This window comes from Carassius gibelio, chromosome A1 (genome assembly GCF_023724105.1).
Source record: "Carassius gibelio isolate Cgi1373 ecotype wild population from Czech Republic chromosome A1, carGib1.2-hapl.c, whole genome shotgun sequence".
Taxonomy (NCBI): Eukaryota; Metazoa; Chordata; class Actinopteri; order Cypriniformes; family Cyprinidae; genus Carassius; species Carassius gibelio.
In genome coordinates, this window is record NC_068371.1 from 23,997,777 (window position 1) to 24,024,495 (window position 26,719).

Sequence of the window (26,719 nt, forward strand, 5' to 3'; positions counted from 1 at the left end):
TTGTAAGAAATTACCATATGATCGAACATTGCTAAATCAGAAGCTGTAGCTTTTAGCTGGTCTCTGTTTGTGTGTGTGTGTGTGTGTGTGTGTGTATGTGTATATATATATACATAATAATACCACCTTTTTCCTCAACGCAGAAGTAAACCTATGGGTGAGACTTCCGTTTCATTAGCCGCTAAATAACGTGGAGAATAACAACGTGAAGTAAACAGTAAAACTGTTTGCAGTACAAACCAGTGTGTTCTTAATTAAGATAACAGATTAAAATAATATGATAGGACACATCAATTGTCAATATCAAGCAGCAAAACAAACTATTTTGTACAGCTAAAAATAGCAGGATGCAAATGAGACCGGAAGCTAGACCCATAGAATTTGCACCCATTTTTACGTCAGGAAAAAGGTGGATACACTACACACTGACTAAAATTCCAAAAGTGAAAAAGCATAATAGGACCTCTTTAGGTCTTTGCTCCAAAGCACTCAAGATTTATGCTCAAAAACATTTAGATAATGAATGTTTTTATAACGTTTCAGATCATTTGCCATCTGTAGATAATCAAAACTTAGCAGTTAACCTAATTCTTGAAGCCAGTGATGAAATATTAAACCAAAAGGGCTTCTAGGTCTGGTCTTAGTCTCTATATATTGATCACTCAGTCTGACCCAAAATCAGAATCCATTCTAATGGGACTGAATCCTGAAAAGAACTGAATCCGGGACAAGGCTATTACTCTGAATTGACTTTTAAATGGCTCCTGGTGGAGTTTTACCTGCTGCTTGACTCTTTTGACAGGTGTTTGAGGGCTGCGGCTGCAGTGAAAAGCCAGTGTGAGGGCTGGTGAAACAGTGGGCTGACATGCCCGGGAGCAGTGCCAGGGCGCTGTTGGTGCTGCCCGGCTGGGCTCATGCTATACAAGTTGTGTGAGCGTGGCCCAACAGGCTTCTGGGAATGCCTCAGCGACAGCCCTGGACTACTGTACTATCATCCAGACGAACACTGCTCTTGGCACAGAGAGACACAAACCAGATGCTCCCCCTTCTAGCCGGGAATGTAAGAAAGTCTGTTTACATGGGGATTGATTCGTTTTCAGAAATGTTTTAAAGGCGTACAATCAATATAATATTAGTGTGATTGGATTACATGGACTGCCATACACAAATGCATTATATGTACATGAAGTACAACATGACACCTAATAGAAATTGGAACAAATATATTAACATGTATGCAATTAAATCTATATCAATATGGGGAAAAAATCAATATGAATGATTTTCCCCATTTTTTATTTATTTATTTATTTACATTGTGGGCCTGTATGTGTCATATATTATAATTCCTCATGGAGATTCTAACCAAAATTACATTTTTGTTACTTAAAAAACAGACAGCAGTTTTTTAACTGTTTTTTAATAACATCAGATATTAAGACTGTAAATATATATTTTCCTTCAATATATTTAACCAGGTCTTCCCTAAAAACAGAATAACTTGTTACCCAGGGTCTTAATTGTAAGACAAATGACCATGTGATACTATGTTAATTAACTGAAGACATGAATTCATTTGGGCTAATTGAATGGCACAGGAAAAATCAGTCAAAATCTAAAGTGTGTTGTGTTCCTTGAAAACCCACCGAAGGTTAATTAGTTTAACCTTAGAATCAATCAAATGAAGAAGAAAGAAAGACCAACCTTAAAACCTTTTGATTATGTTCCTATTCATAAGACGCTATTCAAAAAAGTATTTTGTATTTTTTTGGGGTGATGTGATCCTGTGTTCGCGTTCTGCATGAGAGAATATTTCAAACCAGATATGTGCAGAATCCTCAACTGTTAACTTTCAGCACAAAGCAGAAAAAAAAAACCCAAGCCAAATGTATTTATTTATTTATTTATTTTGAATATCCTGGCCATTTGCCCCCACACCAGACACTGAAGCATCAGAAAACTGGTAGCAACTTCAAAAATTACTTTTTTAGCTCTGAACCCAACTGCTAGCATGCAGCCTGCTGAGTAGGAGATAAACAAGCTAGTGTCTCAAAAGTTTACTATAAACTATTGGCCTGGCGTTTTCAGCTGGATGAGCACATTTATGATGGATGTCGTCTTTGGACATAATTTTGACATGGTGTGAAAAATATTTCTTTGATTCTCAATAGTGTAAATATGCAGACTTTTCCCCGTATTCAAATAAAGACATGTCATTTTGCATGGCATATCATTATAATGTTGAATAATTATACTCAATAATCCAAAATAAATTCAAATCATTAGTGTACACTGTCAGGATCATAAATGTTATTTTAGAAAAAAAGGTGCTGCTGCCACCTATTGTTCCATTGTTGCACCCAGCTCCATTATAATTATATTTCCTGCAAAAGAGTGCAATAATGTGTTGTAACGCCAATCACCCTACACTGCTAAATTTTAGCTCTGGATATATGGTATTGCATTGAATACTATTGTGCTGTTTAGAGTTAGAGTAGTAAATAGCACTGTAAGAAATTATATATATATATATATATATATATATATATATATATATATATTTATATATATATATATATATATTATATATATATATATATAATATATATTATGCTCTGTATAAAAGTTTGTTAATGGGTTTTTGCCTTTAATGACAAGATCACTGAGAGCAATATGAAAATTTGAGGAACGAAGGGGGTAAACAACATGATCCGAAGCGGCATCTCCAAGAGGACAACTGCTTACATCAGGAGCATGTGCACTATCTACTTTGTCATAAGTTTGTGACACTTACACATTCAAACCCTGAGGAGGCCAGTATTTATTCCATAGATTTTGTTATGATTATTATTATTTTATTATTATTATTTATTTAGTAGGAGTAAACTATCAGAGTTTTTGTCTGTTTCATGTCAGTTTCACTTTTCTTTTTTTATATAATAAGCATTAATGATTCATTAGTGACTCTATTTAGGTTCACATGCCTTATAAACCAATCCAGTTATAGCCTTGATATCATTGGATTACTTTTTGAGTTGTACATCAGTCATTCACAGTTTGCGGTTGTCATAAGATGTGAATGAGCAGTAGTGCAAAAAAAAAAAAAAAAAAACTAAAAACCAAATCCTTCCTACAGGCAAAATTGGCTGTGACCTCTCTAGTGAAACAGTATTTTTGTTTCATCGTAAACCCTGAAATTAATTTTTAATGGAAAACACATTGAAGATTAGACAGTTCATTAAGCAATAAGCTGTTTCCTCAACACACTGAAGCTATTTTCTATACAGACATCAATTATCAAAATAAATAAAAAATAAAAAAACCTTTTCCAGTGTACTACTGAATTGTTGTAGTTTTTTTAACCTGGAAGGACTAAGGGCTAACCTTGGAAACTCACCCAGGCGAATGGCTCTGTGTATACTCCAATTGCCTGACCACATGAATGACAGCATCAGTCAAAACACTGCAATCAACACACTCACATAGTTGTATATATACAGTCACAGTTGAAGTGTAGCGCCTACTCAAACACTCCCCAAGCGTTCCGTCGTGCCTCCAGATTGTCAGGATTCCCACTGAGCAACACCCCTGGTCTTATCTGACACGTGGATCATGCTATAGGTGGGTGTGGCCTGTGTGGTCATCGATAGATGAAAGATTTCTGAAGCATTCAACCTGTGCGACTGAGCTTTTTTTGCAAACAATGGCTCATTCAAAAAATGTGCGCCAGTGGTGGCATTTCTGCAAAATATACTTTTGACTCTTGCATGGTTCACGAAACTTATGAAAGTCATGTTACCAACTTCCTTACGCATAACTGATAATGTTAACAAAAGCAAATGTGAGATAAATTTGCAAAGCATGCCACTTTAATTAGCTTCTACACGTCTTTGCTCTTTTATCATGACTTGTGTTTGACTGTACTTGTACCCAAGCAATGCTGGACCAGGTGAGTTAACATCAAGTTTACTAGAAAAGCCATGCATATGGAGCTGGTTATGTGATGCAAATGTGAAAATGTTTTTTTTTTAGAAATTATGCACAATGGTGATAGAATTTTGAGGTCATAACAGTATTATAGAAGCAATTGTGTAAAAGTAAATCTTTATTCATTGATAATCTGTAATCATAATTTTTGTGTGAAAATGAACAAATGTGAAAACAACAACAGCAACTTTGTTGCTTTTTTGACAGCTGATATCAATTTGATGATAATTTCTGTATCTACATTGATCTTACTGTACATGAAGATTTGCAAAGTCAAACATTAAGTTAGGCAACCCGGTGAGCAGCCCTGCCTCCATACAGTGATTCTGTGTCTGTCTGTGCCCCCGCTCTGTTTGTTTTCTCATTCCAGACCTGAACAGGGATCTCTCATTGCTTGGCTTGCTGCAGTTCCCTATTGCCCTCAGATCCAGCCATCTGACAAGGGTGAGGTGAGGAAGCCTGGGAAATATTGATGTTGAGACAATTTGAGAGGAGAACGTGAAGGTAGAAGAGAGCGAGGCGATGGAATGGAGGGAAAAGGGAGGTGGAAGGGGGGCTTCCAGTAGACAGACACTCCTCTAAGCAGCTTTTCCTCTGGAGGAAGGGTTGCATGAGGTCACAGAGGGATTACATTTTTGGCAAACAGGAGGGAGCTCCTCTCACTCAGGCTTTTGCAGCAGCCAAAGACTGCAACTCCCCCATGACTCGAACCCGGCTGTAATAAAGCCAAGGCCGTCTTGAACCTACAAACAAAAAAGCCAACAGCCTATCGATTGCCTGCCGCCAACTTTCACTCGCCTGTGTCGAAAGGTCACCTCGGCATAGACAAGCTCCAAGCAAGGCTGAGTAAAAAAAAAAAACTTACTCTTTCAAACTAGACACATTTTGGGTTTGAACACTAAATTTTTAATCCCTGAACCTATTATATAAATATTCGAGAGGATTACAGTTGCAGTACTCTCTTCCTTAAAAAAAAAAAAAATCAGATGCTTTTCTGTTTTCTCTCTCTAAACTCACTAGTAGAAACGGATACAGCCTTAAAATAAAATATGATTGCTGTAGTCAAGTGTCTGTATGACTAAATTAGCCGGTATCTGGCAGAGAGATACAGTGTGACCTCATCACCCTGGAGACCCACTTAATCAACTTTCCCTTTCCAGCAGAGGTCAAGCTAAGCAGAGGCTCTTGCTGGCCTCCAGCCCTGCTTTGATGTTAATTAAGATGCGCTAGAACATGGAGAGGATTCATTAAAGCCAGAGCCAATCTAGTGGCACAAAGCTCCAACATGGTGGACTTAAACCACCTCGAAGGTGACATCCTCCAGACTCGGACACACATCAAACCCCAGCTTGTTGTTCGTCTCGGTACAGTGACCCATAGTTCATTTCCGTCTAAACATGTGATTGGATGTTTGCTGTTACCTTGCAGGGGTGTTGAAAGCATAGCAGCACATGCCTCACCTCGGTCACAGTAGGTAGTAAGCGATAAGCTGTTCATTACTGTAAAACAAATGTATATATATATTTTTTTTTTTTTGAGTCCATCAATTGGGTTCTGAAAGTAAAAATCCCAGTCGTTTTCTCCACAGGTAAACTGATTTTGAATGTTAACTTATAAACCTTTGAAGACAGATCTACTGTGAGCTCCAAAGTTGTTAATCGATTAAAAAGCCTTTGTTGAAGCCATCAGTCTGCATGATTTACTTTTTAATAATAGTGTAAACATTCTGAGTAATTCTTGGAAAAAAGCAAATTGCATCAAAAGTACATATCTCTATATATACTGGATTTTTTTTTAAATCTAATTAAAGATGGTCTTGTCTTGTAACCCCCCCCCCACCTTACAGCTGGTTGGTTGGTTCATAGCTTAAATCCTTGAGAAAATATAGTTCCAGGATAAAGGCTGCTGAAAAAGTGGGCAGCACCATTGCACTCTGTAAGACCCTATATCAACATTTTACAGTTCATTATACAGACTTCTTCTCTTTGCATTTAAGATACTAATTTTTCAAATGGAATTTAGACCCTAACTGAACCTCACGACAGAATGACTCGTAATAAATTAATCAAACCTCTGGCTGTATATGGATGTAGGGGAGGAAATCCATACAGATTGCCTGCCTCCGCCGGCATTATGGAGCAAGCCTGAGAGGGAGAGATGTCGTCCAAGGTGCTTCATAGCTCTGGGGCTAACAGTGATGAATGGAGCTCTTAATGTCGGCAAACACTTTATCTCTGCTTCATCTGTTTTCATTAGGCAGGACCAACCTTTGGCTTAGACGGAAGGTGGAGAGCGCTTCACTTTTTTTAGGCACAGGTAACCTCTTTTTTAGATGCCAAGGGTTAGAGTCATGGTCCTGTTGTAATCAGGAATTCAGGAAGGTTTTGGGACCTAAGAAAAAGTCTGAGAGGTATCTGAAGATACGTACACTGATCAGCCACAACATTAAAACCACTGACAGAGGAAGTGAACATCATTGATTATATTGCTACAGTGGCACGTTAGGGTTGGGGTACTGTATATACTGTATATTAGACAGCAAGTGAACAGACATTTCATGTGCTGGATGAAGGAAAAATTAGTGTGACTCATTTGTGACTTTGACAAGGGTCAAATGGTTATGCATATATAACTGGGTTAGAACATCTGCAATACAATACGTTTTGTATGGTGTTTCCATTATGCATTAGTTAATACCTACCAACAATGGTACAGGGAAGTACAACCAGTGAACTGGTGTCAGGGTCATGGGCCCAAGGCTCATTGATGCACATGAGTAATGAAGGCAGATCACCCAGAAGAGCTCCTGTAGCTCAGATTACCATGACAGAAAGGTGTCAGAACACAGTGTGTTGCAGTTTGCTGTGTATGGGGTTGCATAGCCACAGAATGCCAAGACCCATGTCCACCAACTTCAATATTCAGTATTTTTGTCAATATGCATTTACTGGAGACTCAACATGACATAGGAAGAGAAATGTATCAAATATCATGAACCCAGGAAGCGTCACCATGAATCAATCAAGAAATAACATGCTTAAAACAAGAACACATACATAATCCTGCTTTCTTAAAACTCATAGAATCATAATTATGAGGTATTGAAATAAAATAAAAAGTTTTTTTTTTTCGTTCTTTTTTTAAATGGTAGACATTGGCTTCGATACAAATCCCAGTTTACCTGGTAGACAAACCTTGGACTGGTGTCACTTCCTGTTCTGTATTTTTTGCCATTTTAACTACTTTTATTTTGTACCTGAATAATACAAATGCAGGTTATGCAAGACATCAAAACACACACTGATAAAACAGACAACAAGACCTTTATGGTAATATGAGATGTAAGCTTTACTTTCAAATCCTGTTACATTTAGAACTGGCAATTTGAACATAAAGAATGCAAAACCAAGAAAACCAAAATACAAAACAAAATAAAAAGTACAAATGATCTAATTACCAGTTATTGTCACAAACAACCCTGTACAGCCTTAAGAATGAAGTAATAAAAAAGCTTTATACAGCACATTACAAGTTTACTGGGTGCCAAATAAGAAAGAAACAAAATGATACTTGAGCCTTATTGAGTTGTAGAGTACAGCAAGAGATAAAGCAAACAGATTGTGCAGAATAACCCGCAAAGCTAAACGCAAAACGAGTTGGTCTTCTTTTTTTTTGGACCAAAAAAAAAAAAAAGTAAGTGCTACAAACTAGAGATCAAGAGCAATTACATGCATCTTTTGAAGTGCTAAAAAGGTAGTCAGTCTTGTTGGATGCGCAATGATGCTAAAACAAAAAATGTTGCTCCTTGCAATTAGGCAAACAGAACGCCAAGTATTAAGTATTTATAAAAACTGGTATTGGAACAGCAAGCGATCCCTGTTGCACTCCTCTTGCCCACACAACTGAGCAAGAGAGCAGCAGCCACGTTCTTCTACATGATGAATACTTGGTGTTCCAAGGCAGATGGACAAAAGGATGTTGCCCAATGGACATTCCATTTGAATTCACTCTATCAAAATGGGTCCCGAGGATCAGTTTCACTTCCTCTCAGGCTCTCGGGCCACTCCTTGCCACCAAGTGGCACTAGAGCATAAAAGATAATGGGTTAAGCAGGAGCTTTATTAACAAGCAAAGAAGCTCCACTTAAAATACAACATACCATTAGACTGCATGCTGGGCATCTACATGAAATGAAAAATAAATGATACCATGAGAGCAAAAGAATATAAGTATAAAATAAGGATACTGTGCGGGGCCAAGAAACTGTCTACCATCTTTTAATGGCTGCATTTTATTTATAAATTGGCCTTAAATACAGAATTTGTATTGGGCAATGGTTAAGTTAAAGGAGAATAAACTTAAGAAGAATTATCTCTTAGCGCTTCAAGGTTGAACTATCAAAGTAATGCTGCTACTCGTTTCCTTTTAAAATGTCTAAGGTCAGCTGCATTCGAAAACTTTTGTGTACCTGCCTCGACTGACCTTAACAGGCTACGTTTTTATCCTTGTCCCTTATCTGCTATTCTCGCATGAATGAAGGCGGGAGAGCATTCTACATCTATGATGGATAACATTGAAATTATTGATCAGATCCCATTGGCTGGATAAAAACGGACTGTTTTGTTCAAATGCATCTTTCGTCATATAAAGTATTTTAGGACCTCAAGTTTGAACTTTGTACATGTTTTTCATGACATGCAAAGGAGAATCTGTTTATTTAGACCAATATATTATCCAAGCTAATTAAACAACCAGTTCTTGGTCATACTGAGTTTATTGGTATCGGTTTATTGGTGTTTGGTTACTAAACCAAACACATACTAAATTACTCTTTTAGCACCAATTAAAGTTTCCTAAATTCTAAATTCGTAAAATAAATCCATCTATCCAATAACTAAGCAAAGTGCTCGTCAAAAATCAATCTGTTACCGCCAATGTTACAGTTTATCTGTTTTGAACATGAATTCAACTGTATTTGGATCGAAAATTATTTTTTCCAGGGCTCGCCAACATAACGGGCAGTAAAACCTATGGATGTCTACCATTTTAGAGCATTGAATAGAACTGCGTTCTGATACATTGTTTAGAAAAGTGCATTTTTTTACAGCACTGTGCAAAACCGCTGTTAAAAATTTAGCCTGGTCCTTTGGTGTCCAGGGTGGATTTTGAAGTCAGCTGTCCGTATTACACATGCCATATGATCCATCAAAACAGAGCAGTCTGCTGTTTGGCAAATACCAACAGGAAAAAGGCTTAGAATTTGTAGTGTCAACCACTGTAGCAGACAAAAAAAAAAAAAAAAGTGCCTTAAGTAGCATTGAGGTTATTTGAGGCAGTCGAAATAATTGGCATCAAGAATGTTTTCTATTGGGTGTAAGTGCTTTTTTTGAAACATTTCAAAATTTTAAGTGCAATTAAAATTCAAAACACTGAGAGGGGAACATAGAATTATGCTACCATGTTTGCCCACATATGGAAAGCCATGCTTCCAAAGATCAAAATAATGGCTGCCTCCACATTGCACTTGAGAGCCATTTTCTAATGGGGTTCTCATAATAGCTTGTTAGTACAGGATATATATTTTGATACATATATTTGTATTTTACATTTCAAAGGCTCTTTCAAATTAAAAGTAATAATAATAATAAAAAACAATTAGAAGAACAAAAAATGTAAGACACAGAAGGCCACCGAGATACCATTGTTTGTCCATGATCTCACTTACCACAATCCAGCTACCTCTGTATCATTCTAACATTGACCAACAGAAAGTACATTCATTCAAGTCATTTTGGAACAGGTTTTTTCTTTTCTTTTTTTTCTTTTTTTACACACAAAATTACAAAAGAGCTCCAAAAAGCACCATTGAATCGGCCTTTGTGACAGAATAATTGGGTCTTTCCCAAAAACCGGTCACCTCATACATCTCGTTAAACGTACAGGTGCGTATTATATATGTTAGCTATGCACAGGGCGCTTGACTGGTCACTTATATCTCATGCCCACCTCGGTCAGCTATGGCACAATCTGTAGCGACCAAAAGTATGGTGAAGATAATTGAAGGGTGGCATCATGGGTTGGCGACCACTGCAGGAGTGGTAATGATTGCTTTTGACATTAGCGTGGCTTGTATTAAGAAATGCCATCAGCTGCACTTCGCAGGTGTCGTAAAAGGCCTTATGCTTGTTACTGAGGCAAGATTAAAATTTGCAGATAGTCTGGCCATTCAGCAAAACCAGTCAATGCTTACAGGTGTGGGGGATAAAAGAAAAGAAATACTACAAAACTATGTACAGCTCGTTAAATTAACAAGTGCATGGTCTGAGGCTTTGCTTTGGAAACAAGACTCAAATGATAACAATCCGTTTCATTGGTTTTTGCCGTGCCATATACTGTATACCCCAAGATATTTCACACCGAGCCCCTAAATGACTTCAAAAAACAATTGCAACACATAGCGAACATTCTTTCGTATTCCTGACAAAATGCACAAAAAAAGCTTAGCGCTTGCAAACTTTTATGTTCCGTTTCCTTTTGCCCATCAAAATGAATACAAAACTTGTAATAGATAAAGCACTGTTATCGGATTCCAGGTCATTCACGATTTTTAGAGGAAAACGACCTCTTAAAAGAAAGAGCAACGATTGGATTGCGATAGAACAGAAATCAAAATTCTTTGAGTGTGAACAGCTTGTCCTCTGATAAATGGATGTTTTACTATCATTACTACACTTTAGGGCAGTATTTTAGCCTGCATGTGGAACAGTCAGTGGCTTCGGTGACTGATGATACAGGGCAACGGCGGGTGAAGGAGAAGAAGAAGGGACGAGGATGGTCAAATTGTCTTAGCTCTCTCTGTCAATCCCAGGTATGCCAGGAAGGAGTGTTTGAGTGTTGACTGCGAGGACGAGTTGGACCAGAATGCCGAGAAGGGCGGCGAGGAGTTTGAGGGCGAGGAGCTGTGGAATTTGAAGCGGCGGGCCGTAAAGAGCGTGGTGAGGGGGATGAGGTGAGCCAGGTCACAGTTCCTGTACTGTTCCAAGTAGCGGGTCGCCAATGTGGAGAACGTGCCATTGGCCGAGAGGTAGCGTGTGGTAGGGGCGCCGCCTTGCTGCTTGCTGGTGATCGACAGGGCGACGGACTGCAAGGCTTGAGAGGCGGACAGGTTCATGAGCGGACTGGTGCTCCCACTGTCCCCGCTCCCACTGCTGCTCCCTCCTCGATCCAAAAGGCCCTGGTATGGCGTACCTGGCCGAGCCTCACCTTCCTCGGCGCTCCCCTCCCCGCCTTGGTGCTTTTTAACATGGCGGCTGTAGACGAACGGGTGAGTGGTGGTGAATGGGCACTGGGCGCAACCGAAGGTCTGTCTCGGTGCGTGCTTGAGCCGCTTGTGGAGATTGAGATTGTCCTTGCGTTTGCAGCTGTAGCTGCAACGGTCGCAGTGGAAAGGCCGCTCGCCGGTGTGCACACGCACATGCTCGATGAGCTTGTTGGCTGTTTTGGAGAGGTAGCCGCATTGCTCGCACTTGTAGTGGTTGCCCAGGCGGTGAGCGCGCGTGTGCCTTTCCAGCTCTGCCTGATTGGCCCACACGGCTTGGCAGATGCGGCAGCGATACTCCATCTTGTAGTGCGTCTTCAGGTGGCCCTCCATGGCGGCTGGCCTGTTGGTGGAGTAGATGCATAGAGGGCACCTGGTCAAAGAGACAGGAGGAGTAGGGTGTAGGACACAGAGGTGGAAGACGTTTAATGATGCACCTCCTGAGTGAGAAAACACTCTGTTCTCTTAAATGAAATGAAGAACACACAGAATGGACAAAGGGAAGGGATGAAGGAGGCATTTAGTGTGTCTTACCCTCTGTCGTGTATATAAGCTACAGTCTGTGTGTATAGACTGCTACATGTGAGAGAAGGTGTGTGTGTGTTTGTGTGTATGGCTGTGTGGTTGCGGACAGGTTGGAATGGGAATCAGATGAAGGTAAATGAATAAATGAGTGGCACTTACATTTAAATAGCACCTTTCATCTGCTCAGGGCCCCAAAGCGCTTCACAAACCCTGCAGAACAGAATGACCTCAGAAAGCACACTGTGAAGGGCTCCTCTCTACCTCAACACTGAACTAGAGCGCTGTGAATCTCTCTCTCGCCCTGACTACAAAAAAAAAGAAAAAAAGAAAAGAAAAGAAAAAAAAGCTCTAAAAGTTTTTGGTCACTTTTGGGTTTTGTGCTCTACGTTTTGAATCTGTATTGTGCAATGACTCTGAAGTTTGTCTAAAATACCACAAATCAGTTCACAGTTTGGGAACACCTTGTTTCACCAAGCTCAACTGCATAGTGAATACATTAATAACAAACAGTATATCAGATTAGTAAAGATAAACAGTGTTTTTAGAAAGAGCAGACACTGCCCCCAGTCTTCTTTTACAGTAAAAATATCTAAACATACCTAAAACAAAATAAGTTTCACTGAAAAGCTGTATGGCACTAAATTGTAAGATTTGTTTTCAGTTATAAATACTGTTTTCAATATTCTATTGAGTTATGAAAAAGCTACCTCTGAGGAGTAACTTCAGTAAATTTATTGCTGCTTTTCTTGGTAACATCTTATATGGGATTATGCAAATAGTATAGAATTAGCAGAGAATCCCCACAGAATATATGCCTAAAATAAGGACACTTAAGTACAGGTATTTATATACAAAAAGATAGTCCAGTTCTAAACTATGACACCTTGTATGGAATATTCATAAGCAGACATTAATCCAGCTGGAGCCCTGCTGTGGGGAGAAAGATCACGTGAATTATTTTTTTAATTTTTTAAAATAAATAAATAATTTTAAAAAGCATGCAGTGATTTGTAAGCAGTCAGCTGTTTAACATATACAGTAACATTAATGCCGACCACACACACTTACGCCTCAGAGTCACTGAACCATTACAGATTCAAAATATAAGAATTGTTTGACAAAGAAACACTCTGTGGGAATGCACATTATTGTTTGGAAATACAAAATATTGAACGGAGGATTTGTAATTTAATTGGTTTTCCCAGTGTTTTAATATAATAGCTAACAAATAAAAAGAGAATAATAAACCAGCCCCTTTCGAATAAGTTCCCATCTGATACATTTTAAAATAATAAGGCACAGAATTGAAGGCCCGCCTTTATTCACAGTCATCTTAAAATCATAATATTTAAAGGGGTATTATCTTTTTAAACATTTAATAGCATATTGGGAATAGAAAATTGTCAAATGACACTTCTTGTTCTGGTTTCTATCATAACTGCGAATCAGGACTCCAAGTAAAGTACTGTCTGTACTTCTAACTTAGTAAAATATTGCTACTGATCTAAGTTTATTTTCCTCCTTTGCCTGTGGTAATGGCTAAGCGCTCTAATGAGTGATAACTACAAACTATCAAATGTGTCTAGCATGGAAAAGCATAGCCATAAATGACAAGATGAGGCAATGAAATCTGAAATACATGACCTTAAGACATGAATTATGTATGTCAAACAACTAGACAAATACAACAGAAAATATCAAAGACTGGACTTTGTGTTGTTTCAAAAAAAAAAAAAAAAGCCCCAAACCAAAAGATCTCAACTTGGGGCTCAGTATGTCTTGTAAGTGTTTAGAAATTGGGTGTCTATTTGCCTTCAGATGATTATTCATTGTGTTTGAATGTGTTGTTGTAACTGTGGTGGCGGTTATGACAGGCTGAGAAAGAACAGTGTGAACTGTAGCCTAATGGTCTTGGCAGTGGAGCTGCTTAACAGATGGACAAGTGCTGACTGGCTTGTTGTGATTTCTTCAGATATATTTTCACATGCGGGCCCAGACCTTTTCCAGTGATGTCTACCACAGGCTTTCTAAAGGAAGGGTCTCGTTCCTGAAAGTGCCTGTGATATGTGTGCTCACCTGCATAGAATTAGTATCCCTGACAGACAATAACTCTTGCAAAGTAGAATTACAAATTACCCCTATGGGGAGTTCTATACTTCCACCAACACTGATGAGGAATGTAGGAAAATGATTTTATTATTCCTCTTGTAAATTAAAGTGTGATTCAGCTAATTTAAGGTTCAAACTTTTTAGCAATAGAATATCCCAATTGTTTGCACAAAACTGCAAAAAAAAAATCATTATTTACTTACCATGCTGTTCAAAACGTGTATAACGTAATTCTGTTCAATGGAACAAGAAATATCACAAAATTCTAATCATTGTAATTCCAAAGAAAAATACTAAATTCAAAAGGCTAAGTAAGGGACAGAGCACATTTGTTATTCACACAAAATATTTCCTTCAAAAAACTGCTACAACTAGATTATGAATTATGCTGATCAGCTCTGTGAAGCAGATGATTCTTTGACAATAATTAGACTTTCACCACTTCTCTTACGAACTCTCATAACAGGAAAGCTAGGACATATATTAAAGCTCCAGTAGGTAACTTTTGTAAAAAATATTTTTTTTTTACATATTTATTAAACCTGTCATTATGTCCTGACAGTAGAATATGAGACAGATAATCTGTGAAAAAATCAAGCTCCTCTGGCTCCTCCCAGTGGTCCTATTGCCATTTGCAGAAACTCCATCGCTCCCGTTAAGAAACAACCAATCAGAGCTGCGGTCCGTAACTTTGTTTGTGTTCAAAATGTAGAAAAATGTATATAATAAGCGAGTACACCATGAATCCATTTTCCAAACCGTGTTTTTAGCTTGTCCTGAATCACTAGGGTGCACCTATAATAAGTGTTTATATTCGGACTATTTTAGATTTGCTTCGGGGATACCGCGGCGGAGTAACCCAGTACCTTTGTGATTCTTCGTAGACATAAACAGAGAAGTAGTTCCAGCTACGATGTTCTTCCGCAAGATGCAAGTAGTTCTGTTTATTAACCGCTAGAGCGTCAAAAGTTACCGACTGCAGCTTTAAGGTCTCCAATTGATAATCACTTAAATTATGGTCTGTTCCTTATAAAAAGAAAACGTATGTCTTCAGAAGACTAGGAATATAGTGCATGCTGTATGGACAGCTTATGATACTTTCATGCCTTTTTTGCATTCTTTTTAAAGTGTCCAAAAAAAGGTGTCCTGAGTTTCTTTCTTCTGTTGAACACAAAAGACGATATTTTGTAGAATGTTGGAAACCGATCCATCAACTGTTTAGTTACTAACATTGTTAAAAACATATTATTTTGTGCACAACAAAAGAAAAAAAAAACTCGTACAGGTTGATGCTGAGTTAATCATGACAGAATTTTCATTTTCAGGTGAACTATCCCCTTAATTGGTGAACTGTTCCTTTAAAAATATTAGCTGTTAAGTGCAGGTATAAGTAGGAAATTCAAATCTCTGACTCTATAGAGTGGTGTGCTCACATATGTTTCAGGCACCTTCAGGAACTCTGTCTATAACATGCTTCCACTGTATGCAGCTCCACAGAGAGGTTAAGCTGAAGCACTGCTCGATGAACTCATTTCTGGAACATCCTCTGTTGTGAATCCTCGAGCAGTGCTCCTGGTAAGACTCTGTTTAAAATCTGTGCTGTGTCCTGTCTGAGGGGGTAGGGGCTGAGGTAGGGTGGGGGCGGGTTTTGTGAGGTTGTGGGGAGGCACGTGCTGTACTTGCTTTCCTTACTTGAGCCCTCCGGCGGGGATGGTGTGGCACTTCTTGTGCTCCAGGAGCTGCTCGGGTGTCTTCATGAACTTGTGGCAGACGTCGCACTCGAACATGCGCGTGATCAGGTGGATCTGTAGGTGCCGCTCGTACATTGGGCGAGTTTTACACACAAAGTTGCAGAAGACGCATTCAAAGCCTAAGGAATGGGTCAGGAAGAGAGAGAAAAATGTTGTTATGTTGGTTATAAGGAACTGGATTGTCAATAAATTAGACGTTTAATCAATTTTACAACTCAAAAGATTTTCTTCAGGGCCACTAATCTAGATGTTGAACCTCTGTAGACCAAGGGACCCCCAAACCCAGACATCAAGCATTTTTGGCCCAGAACCGGACCACATCTGGCCCGCGTAAAATCCATGCCAAATGTGGGCCAGATCTGGGCCGAAACTGCTTGATGTCTGGGAACAAGGATGTGGACAGCCATCTCAGGGAGCCTATCGTTTTTTGTTTTTTTTTCAAGGCATTAACTTCTGTTAACTTTCCTGAACTACAATTATTACATTATATAATGTTTATGAGAACTTTAATGTTTAGTTAACATATAACTGTTACAGGAATAAATTACATTTTGAGATGTAGTTAAATATATATGACTACATCTCAAAATGTAATTTATTCCTGTAACATAAAACTGAATTTTCGGCAGCCATTACTGCCATTACTGCTTAAGAAACATTTATTATTATTATTATCAGTGTTGAAAACAGTTATGCAGCTTAATATTTTTGTGTAAACTGTGATATATATTTTTCTCAGGATCCTTTAATGAATAAGAAGTATAAATAGTAATAATAATAATAATAATAAACATTTATTTGAAATATATATTTTTAATAATGGAAAATAATGAAAGGCTTTTTGTCACCTTTGATCGATAAAACAAAAAAAAATCTTAATGACCCCAAACTTTTAAAGAGTAGTATATAAAAGCCGTACCTTTCTCTGCTTTTTCCTCTGTTCCTGGGCCTGAGCTTGACTGACTCCCCACAGAAGAAGGCGGGGCCAAAAGGCTTTTTAGTTCTTCGTTACCTTGGGCAACATCTCCACCTTCAGAGCTGTTGAGGGAGTCGCTGAGGGCTGAGAGAGAGGAGGAAGTGCTCTTGGTCTCACTGAGAGGGCTTCTGGAACTGAAACCTGTGTGGGATAAAACGACAGAAAGAAAGAAAGAAAGAAAGAAAGAAAGAAAGAAAGAAAAAATGAAAGAAAGAGAGAAAGAGAGAAAGAAATATTTTGGGTCACTTCCTGAATATAAGACAAACTCCGTATTTGAATGACATGATGGTATCAAAGACTCGGCTTAGCTTAAGCCATCTGAGAATTAGGTGGGAGCATCTTTCAGAGCTCAAGGTTTGATAATGAATTCTGTAATGAGTAAAGCAAAAGGCAGAAAAATCCTCCAATTGATCGAAGTCCACCCAGTGAGCCGGGCTGGAATATGTATGCCTAGAGCAGTGCGCTATTAAGCCTTAAAAGTCGGGAGGCGGGCTCTCTTCCCTAAGAGGCACTCTTGCGGGTTTAGCCTGACTTCTGTATCCAAGCAGCCAGAACACTCAAGCCTGTGCTCTTATTGATCTACGCTGTGCCTGAGAGCGGCAGGGGAGGGGGGCTGCCTAGGTCAGGGCCGCCACAGCTAAGATGGCGGGAGCATCTCAGGCCACGGCTCTACCCTGGGGCTCTCAGAGCTCACGAAATGGCCGATACCAGCTCTCACGCGCACATGCTCACATGTTGAGACTGAGGTTCTTTTGAAAGAACGCATGTAGAATGCAGAGTAGGTGGTCATGTTTAATCTTTTGTCAGCTGGAATGACATCTTTGAATACAGATGCGCTTTGTGAAGAGAAGGACTTCATCTCTGTGAGTGAACTTGACGGCCTCTATGAGGCTACTGTACGAGGTGGATGTGGTCGAAATATCAGGATGAATTAACGTCCAGGTTTATCCGTACACCTGCAGTGTAAAGCAAAGCACCTCTGTGATAGCCGCTACTCTCACTAAGCAGGAGACAAAGAAGTGCAGGCTGGTAGGCGATGACCCAAGGCCAGCAAATCTCAGGCAGGGCGCTAAATCACAGTTGACGAACCAACTTGTTCTTTTGCTGTCACTCTTTGAGCTCAAGTAGAAGTAGACTCGAGCTCCGCGGCGTGAGGGTGAGTGTGGGAGACATGGCGGTGTTGGGCTACTTGGATGGGTAGTTGTGAGTGACTAGGGATATCGATTTTTCTGCCTCCTTGGGTCTAATAACACCAGGCCTTGCAGTTATATATAAACTCACACACCCACTCAAATGGTGAACCCTCAGCCAGTTCCATGAGCAACTCAAAATGAACCCTACGCACAACCTGAAGATTGAGGTGTTTGTCTATAATAACCCTGGTGAGTTTCTGTGTCAACAACATCCACCCAGTGATTCAGACCTTAGCGGTGTGATTTCTGCATCACTAGCGCCACCAAATGGAACTTTTCGAACCAGTTGACTTAGTCGCCAAGCTTTATGCCTCTTCTGACCCCTTTTAGTGAAAATTGCCTAGCGAAAAATCAAGCAAATCTAAATCTGTCTTGGACAGACATTATTTCGTTTCTGCGACGCAATGGTATGATGTCATATAACAACATTTAGCAAGCAGTCTTTAGCTGCTTTCCATTGAAATGTTGTTGGCTACAGTAAAACAGGATTCCCAATCACTCCTACCCCTCATTTCCTTCACACCATGTTCAGTGTTAGGTTATGTAGGTAGCCCTGCCTCAGCCCAACTTCTTGCAAACTGACAAACAGATTTTGAGATTTTGAGACGCTAAAAGGCCACAATCTTGTTAAATAGAGTAAATAGAAACACAATAATATATCTCAAAATATAAAACGCTCCAGACACTCCAGGTCTACAGAGTAAAAGCTAGTTGTGTTAGTCTAGCTGGGGAACCAGCACTGGCACAATATACCCACAAAATTTAACCAGCATAGTCTTTCTGGAAAAGATGGTTGACCAAGATAGTCATGCTACGGTATTTTCCAGACTATAAGTCACACTTTTTTTCATAGTTTGGCTTGTCCTGCGACTTATAGTCAGGTGCGACCTATTTATCAAAATTGATTTGACATGAACCAAGATAAATGAACCAAGAGAAATGAACTAAGATAAAACATTACCGTCTCCAGCCGCGAGAGGGCGCTCTATGTTTTCAGTGAGAGTCTACGGGAGCACTGAGCAGCATAGAGCGCCCTCTCGCGGCTGGAGACGGTAATGTTTTCTCTTGGTTCTTGTTTCTAAATAAATGCGACTTATAGTCCAGTGCGACTTATATATGTTTTTTTTTCCTCATCATGACGTATTTTTGGACTGATGCGACTTATACTCAGGTGCGACTTATAGTCCGAAAAATACGGTAGTTAAGTGCACCCACCAGCATTTGAAACTCAAGATTTCAATGGGTAATGTGTAAAATGTAAGAACAGTGAGATCTTACCTGCGTGCCCTGCACCGATGTGAGCTTTCATCTCGGCCTCGTCCACACCCACATACTCACAGGTGCTACAGCAGAGAGAGAACATCCACTGCTCTTTGTCTACATGAAGAGACATATGACTGACAAACTGAGCGTTAAACTCTGTCTGGAAGCCGCAGACGTGGCAGCTGTAGTAGTAGGGGCAGTTTTTGAGCTCTTGGCCTTCATTGGTAACAGCGGTAACAATCTGCTCGGCATCTGTGTTCACCAGTTTGACTGAGTGGATGGTGAGGTGCTGGTTGAGGTTGGCTCGGCACTTAGCCGCGTAAGGACACAAATGACACTTATACTTCCTCTCTTCTGCAGAGACAAACAAAAGAGAGCAATTAGAAATCAAACAAACAATAGACTCTTCTGTTGATAGAAGATGTTTATAAGGTGGCCCGTCTCCTCCTGGCTATTCTGAGATCAGAAGATCTCTACCCTTGAGGCTCACCGTTCCTACAGGACTTTATATTTATTAATTTGTTTTCTAGTCCAGACTGAGATGCATTTGAATCAGACAGCAAATCGATGGTCTTCAGAGACCTGCGGGACGCGACTGTCCAACAATCAGATGAGGCTGATCATGGTTGTGCTGTGCTCCAGGTGAGCTTAGTGCTTGGAGAGGTTCCTTCTTTACAGTTTAGTAATCACTTAGGTAATTTACCCACCAGGAGTAATCAGTAGCCTAATCTGTTTAAAGGAAGGGTAATCTAGTCCAGTGAACCTTATTTACTTAAGGAATTACTTGTCCTAATGACAACATACCATGTTATTGGACATGTATGTGCACAATTGAACATATAGCATTCAACAAAGTTTGCTTTTCAGTAACTGTTTGAACCAGCAGATGACCTTAACCTGGTCAACTGGTAAAAGCTGTTACCCAGGTAATTTAACATTGTAGTTGTGATTATGGATGTATGTGTAAATGTAATACTATAGTGTTCACTTGAACAGTTCTGCTGAAAACACCAACATAGAAGGCGGAGCAGAAAATTTTTGCTGGTTTAGTTGGTTAACCGGCATAGCCAAACTGGTTGAATGTTGTTTGAGAGCATGTATTCTCACCTGTGTGAAGGGAGAGATGTCTGGAGAGAGTCTGTTGGCGACCAAACACTTTGCCACATACAGGGCAGGGAAAGAGCTGTTCGTTGAGTCTCCATTGGGCCAGTCCATTCCCTGGCTCACTACTCACCTTCTCTGGATCTGGATACATCAAAAATAATAATCAGATATTGTACAACAGCACTGAGAGGTTTCCCTGTTTGTACCACTCTGCTTGCCAGACCAGACTATTGCTCAAGTGACTCATTTTTTCACATTCCAGTTTGCAATCAGTTTGTAATGTTTTAGTTAAAATATCTTGTTGTGATTGCTCTAGACATCCTTGAGATTACAATATACATACTACATCAGAACATTTACTTCCTTAGACGAATTTGTCTGAATTCTTGACATATTATATTCTTGTGACACATGGGAACTACTAATTGCAGGTACAACAGATGAACCAGGAGACATGGAGGTTGGCAAGAGGTCAGTCACTGTGTTGGAAAATATGTTCATGAGTCTATACATCCAGATCAGGTAGCCAACATGGTGTTTTTTTATCTTGACATTGGACTGTGTGCTCCTTTTTCACCTTTCATTAGAAGAGCAAGAGAGGGGGAGAAAGAGAGAGAGAGAGAGAGAAAGAGAGAGGCAGCATGCCACACAAGTGGAGGAGAGTGTCTGAATTAACCTTCTGATGAAGGTGGTTGACTCGGCGTCAAATTAAAATGCAGCACCATGCCTTCTTTCTCTCTCTCCGGAAGGAGGCAGAGAGAGATAAATAAATGAATAGATAAATAAATATATAAACCAAAGAGAAATTCCGTCATCATGTAACACAGCCCCTTCAAATAGATGTCTGGTGCAATATGAACGCCTGGCCATAATTCTGTACAAAACAAGAGAGGTTGCCTAATGTTAAGCAATGTTTCTTTACAAGCCAAAATGGAACAGAAATATGTAAACTTATTTTAAAAAAGAAATGTAAAAAAAAGCATGCGGTTTGCAACTGAAAGGGTTTTAATCATGTCAAGGCATTCAGAGATGTTGCATGTTTTGGGTTTGTAGGTCATATCAATGACTTGAGTTTTTTATTTGTATTTTTTATTGTGCATGTACCACAGCATTTGATCCGTTCAATAAACATTCAAGGGGCTTTTTGGATATGCAGCATGTGTGCCTGTCCCTTGTGGTTTGCTCATAAATAGGCACATTTTTTACAAATGCTGTCATAAGTAATACAGCCTCAGGATTGATGGGGGCATGGCCAGGAAAAGGGGGGCAAGTGGTTGGGGAGAAACAACATTTTCCTTTTTCTTTTTTGGCATATCAGAGAGAATTTAATGGTGGCAATTAAAGAGCAGATGCACTGGCCTTGGACGCAAGACCTGAAGGACATTTTCATGGGGATGCTCGTATCTTCTGCTAGAGACCAAACCCCAAATTCGTGACGGAAATAGTGTCTCAAAGTGGCCCAATGGGAGGGGTTGTCTGACTTGTCGGTACGCTTCCTCAAGAAGTCACAGGGAATGATGCTAAAAGTGCCCCTTTACTCCTCAAACTCCATCAACGGTTTTAGTTAAATCTAGTCCACAGGGCAATCTAATGTCAGGGTGTCAATTTCATTGTTATCATGCACGGAGATGCCAAGGTTTTTATTGGTCCTAGAGCAGCTGTTAAAACTAATGTAAGCAATCTATCCTGTGGCAAGTTCTGAAATCCATCATTATTTTAAAAGACATAAGGATAAGTGATGTCTTGCTTGCCTGCTCGATTTTACTGCTGATGTATTACTTACTTCTCAAAAGCGAGGCACATTACTTCGGTTTTAAGCCAACAGGGGGAGAAGTGGGGAAATTATGACCCAGAAGAAACTTTTATTGCTGTAACAACTTTTTCTCAGATGTTTCTTTTAGAAATATTTAGAAAACAGACACAAATGAGACTATTGCTGAGATACAGTACAGTCCTCCACTAAAGTAATGTGAATAGTTTAGCTCAGATCATTTATCCTTGAAAGAATCTGATGAGAAATATTTCAGGAAAAAAAGATGACTGCTACCGATGTCGAGTCGTGTTGGAGGAGAAGACAGGTGAAAGCGAGACACTCTAACCGCAACAGATAAAAGAAAAAATAGCTTACTAACATAAGATATTTTTTTGGGGATTCCATAAAACAAGCAGGATTTTAGACATTCACATTTCTCTCTTGTTCATTTGTTATTTAAAAACTCCCTCCGTCTCCCTAAGCGGCCATTTGTGATTCATTTGCCAAAAAAGAGAAAACAAAATAACAAAATATAGACCTTATACCACTGCACCTTTAAGCACCAATTGATATCAGACTTACTATAACTGGACGATGTTTTGACCATATTAGAATCTTAAAGACTCAACTTGATTAGTAGTGCCACACTATCAGCATGAATTAGCATCGCTAAACCGCATAATTAAACAAGGGTGCCATGTGTGTGCCGTCTCCCAGCCGTCCCCCACACTGACCTGCACTGCATAAGAGCTTTAATTAAAACTACAGTGGGTGTTTTGCCCTCTGCTTCAGTCTATGTGTGAGTTTAGAAAAGGCAACACACAATCAGACACAGGGCCCAGAATCAGCCTCGTCACCCCGGGGCCCACGGTTCCACTGAGTCACACCGCTCATATGAACCTGTGTGTCTGACTCACGTCCCACTAAGCGGCAGTGCGCTGTGATGTGGTGCCGACAGCTCTGGTGTGACACAGAGCCTGGGGACTGCCAGGGAAAAGATGGCACCTTCCCACAATGCCTCAGTGGGGGACATGAGTGAACAAATGCCTGTGCAATGCTTATGACTATGCCCTAATACATTCATTTTCTTGTTGTTGATGCACCTCTCTCACCTCTCCTACTGAAAAGAGTTGCATCATTGGGAACCAATATAAGTGGTGCTTTCAGAACCAGGCTCCCCTTACGAAAGGAAAATTTATTTACCAAAATATTTCTTAAAATATATTGTGATATATTGTAATATATTATTTTCAATTTTTATTTCTAATATTTTATATATTTTAATATATTTAATAATATTATATAATACATTGATGATACATATATTATATAATATATTGCTAAATATACAAATGATTGCTGATTTCAATATATTGGAAAAAAAATAATATATATAAGAATATATGCCTAATATATTACATTATATTTTCCAATATACTGCAATATATTTTTGTTCCATAAGGGTCCTTAACAAACCTAAAGAGATTTTACTCAACCTCATGCAAAACCTGTATTATGATTATAGATTTATATTTATTTATAACTATCTAGTGTCTTGGGGTCAAAATATACAAAGTTCACGACTCTGCAACAATAAAATGAGGCACTGACACTTAATTGAGACACTAGAGCATCTACATCAATGGCTTGAAGTGGTTAATAGTTTAATTAGCATTATTAGAGAGAGAAGAGACAACCTCCACAATGATGCTGAAGATAACCCGGGGCAAGAGGCAAGGATAGAAGAGGAGTGTTACACACACACACACACACCGAACACACAAAGGATGACACAATGAACTTGAGTATTCTCATGCAATTAAGTGGAACATATAAAAATTAGATGTAAAAGCAGGCAATGCCATTCATCTGATGCAGCCAAGTACTACATAAAAGCATTTTTATACAGAAATGATTTTCGGCATAAACACAGAACTATTTTAAAGCAATTCATCGTTTTTCACCCACTGATTTTGCTGTTAAAAATAAAAAATTAGAGCTCTTTGTCTTAACTAAGGAGTGGGAGTTACTACCCACACCGGGTCAGAAGGAGTTAGACACTTGGAGTAAGACAAAAAGAATTTGAAAGAGAAAGAGAGAGAAATGAAAAAAGGTAGATAAGGGTCATGGCCTCTCTTGTGTGATTTTTTGTACGTCCGCTTTGTGTCTGCGGAAGAACGAACGCATGTCTGAGTGTGTAGTGAATTAACTTTCTTGCACCCTGGACACGTAAAACCCAATCATTTTTTCATTAACTGGTGTAGGGAATCGGGCCAGGCCAGCGCAAACTAATTACCCTTTGCCAGAGGGGCCAGTAGAGGGAAGCAGGGAGTGCCAGCTGCCCAGTGCAGTGGTCTCAAAGCTGGGTGGGAGTGTGAGGGGCCTCTGTAGCCTCGCATTAGATGAGAGGCTAGGCTTGTATACATAGATGTACGTAGATGTGAGCAGGGTCCAAAATGAATACCACATCCGTATAAAAATGACCTGTATTTGGACAGTACCTTTGAAAGGAACATGATTATAGTGCATACATTGAATTGTATGAACTACAATCTGATCATGAGTGATGTCTGAGACAGACAAATAATTAAAGTTTTTTTTTTTCTCCCGAAGCGTGTCGCAATTTGCATGCGGGATATTCCACACATTAAAGCACCAAAACATACATTACGAACAAATCGTATAATATGCGCTGTTTTGTTTATATTAAAAATAATGAAACACAGTAAATGGCTTAGAACAGTAAAGAATATTTATTACAGGTGTGTCTTAATGGATGCTGAATGTGAGTAAAGGATCTTGGCTGGTGAAGAGGAGATAGTCTTACCTTGCTGGGTAACCCTGCTTGAAGATCCAGCTTCAGCTGGGGAAGAGCTCTTGGAGCGCGTGCTGAAAGGTGATTGTCTAAAGCGGTCGTCCAGGTAAGGGCTGGAAAATCACAAGCTACAATTAGATTCAATAAATGTGATTCCCTATATCCTGGCAGCATAATAAGCGCACAACAGTAAACGCACCTGTGTATACTGAACGATGCATTGTCTTTGTTTTCGTTAGCTTTACTTACTTTTTCTGAAAAAGAAAGACACAATGGAGTTAAAAAATAGGCTTGTTTTTGTGTTGTACCTACAAAAATCATTTGCCACCTGTAGGTGTAATAAGGCAATTATTTGTTAGTAGAACTATTCATTAATAAAGCTGACCATTAATCCATCGCTGATAAAAAGACAACTGTTGCCGGTGTGCAGCATGTATTGTGTTTTGCATGGTGGTAGATTAGAATGCTGTTCTGCAAGATCCAGATTTTCCAAAAATGCTGTAAAAATGTTTTCCCCCTTTTAAAATCAATTTGCCAAACTCGATAATTCTGGTAATCCTGCTAAATGCAAGATCAGGCTTACTTTAACTACTATAAAATAGTTTTTCCCACTTTAAAGTTAATTTCTAAAACTCAATCATTTCTAATAAATGCAATGCAATAAATGCAACAACAATGAAAAAGAAAAAAGAAAAAAAAAGAATTATATACATATAATATATAATTATATATATATATATATATATATATATATATATATATATATATATATATGTATGTATGTATGTATGTATATATGTATATATATATATATATATATATATATATATATATATATATATAGTCATGCAATTAACTAGTTTCAGATAATTTTGTGATTGTGCTTTTCCAGCAGCTAGACCAGCATAAACCAGCCAGAATGGAATTGATCGAATGGAATTCTTGTTTTCCAGTAAAAAATAATAACATAAAATTGAGTAAATAATATTTCAGAAAATATATACATTTTTGAGTATTTTTTACGTTTTTTTTTTTCTTCTTGCTGTCGAATAGTATGTTTTCTTGTTTTAAGTAAAAAAATCTTGCAAAATTGATTGAGTTTGCTCTTTGACAATGGAGTAGGAAAATGCATAACGCATTTGAATAAATATTATAATTTAATAAATGCAATTCAAAATATATGACAGACTTTTACTCAAGTAAATTTACGTTACATATTTCTACTGAAAAACTAGGATAAAAGTACTAAATAAGAAAATAATTCTGCCATGCATTCTGACTTCAGACAGTGTTTTCTGCAGGGATTGCACTGGTTAGATCTTTAAACCGTGTTTTGCCAAACTGCTTTTAGAATCTTAAAAAAAAAAACAGAGGGCAAAAGAGAACAGTGTCTCATGCCTGTCTGTCTATCTGCCTGTCTTTCTCTCTTCTGGTGGTCTGGTAATGACCTTGCTCCCTGGGTGGCACTTCCTAAGCCCCCTCTCCCTGACACCCTCTCGGTCACACAGCTCACAGAGGATGGAAGGGCTCTCTGCGTTGCCATGACGATGCTGCACAGGAGCAAGAGGGGGAGAGAGAGAGAGAGAGAGAAAAGAGAGAGACAAGGGAAGTGTGTGCAACCGAGTGTGCTTGAGCCAGAATGTTTGAGAACAATCTGAGGGAGTCGAGGGTTGAGGGGTTATACATACACACTGTGCAGCTACACACCACTCCCATGGGGTAGGGGGGGAGGTGGGAGGATGCAAATGGTGTGCGTGTGAGGTTGGCGTACAGATATATATATATGTGTGTGTGTGTGTGTGTGTGTGTGTGTGTGATAGGCTTCCGAGGTGCTAGATGGCATTTAAAGAGAGCCGTAGCTGGCAGCGAGGAGCGCTGGGGGCAGGTTTGTCTCTGTTAATCCTCAGAACACTCTTGGAAGGAAA

At 39.1% G+C, this 26,719-nt stretch overlaps 1 protein-coding gene across 6 annotated transcripts in view; it reads right to left on the minus strand.

Moving 5' to 3' along the window:
* Positions 1-7,310: 7,310 nt before the first annotated feature.
* The window catches only part of LOC128016286 (zinc finger protein 827), a 69,906-nt gene continuing 50,497 nt past the window's right edge, over positions 7,311-26,719 (minus strand). For 2 of the 6 annotated variants that reach the window (XM_052600793.1, XM_052600782.1), the window contains exons 7-13: positions 24,994-25,048; positions 24,807-24,907; positions 20,230-20,367; positions 19,138-19,476; positions 16,610-16,807; positions 15,632-15,809; positions 7,311-11,678 (exon numbers count right to left, since the gene is read on the minus strand). In XM_052600793.1, coding sequence (XP_052456753.1) covers positions 10,823-11,678; positions 15,632-15,809; positions 16,610-16,807; positions 19,138-19,476; positions 20,230-20,367; positions 24,807-24,907; positions 24,994-25,048 — 1,865 coding nt within the window. In that variant the 3' untranslated portion in view covers positions 7,311-10,822. Of the gene's footprint in view, positions 11,679-11,989; positions 12,136-15,631; positions 15,810-16,609; positions 16,808-19,137; positions 19,477-20,229; positions 20,368-24,806; positions 24,908-24,993; positions 25,049-26,719 lie in introns of those variants that run through there. The other 4 variants (XM_052600807.1, XM_052600799.1, XM_052600788.1 and 1 more) reach the window with 4 other exon arrangements.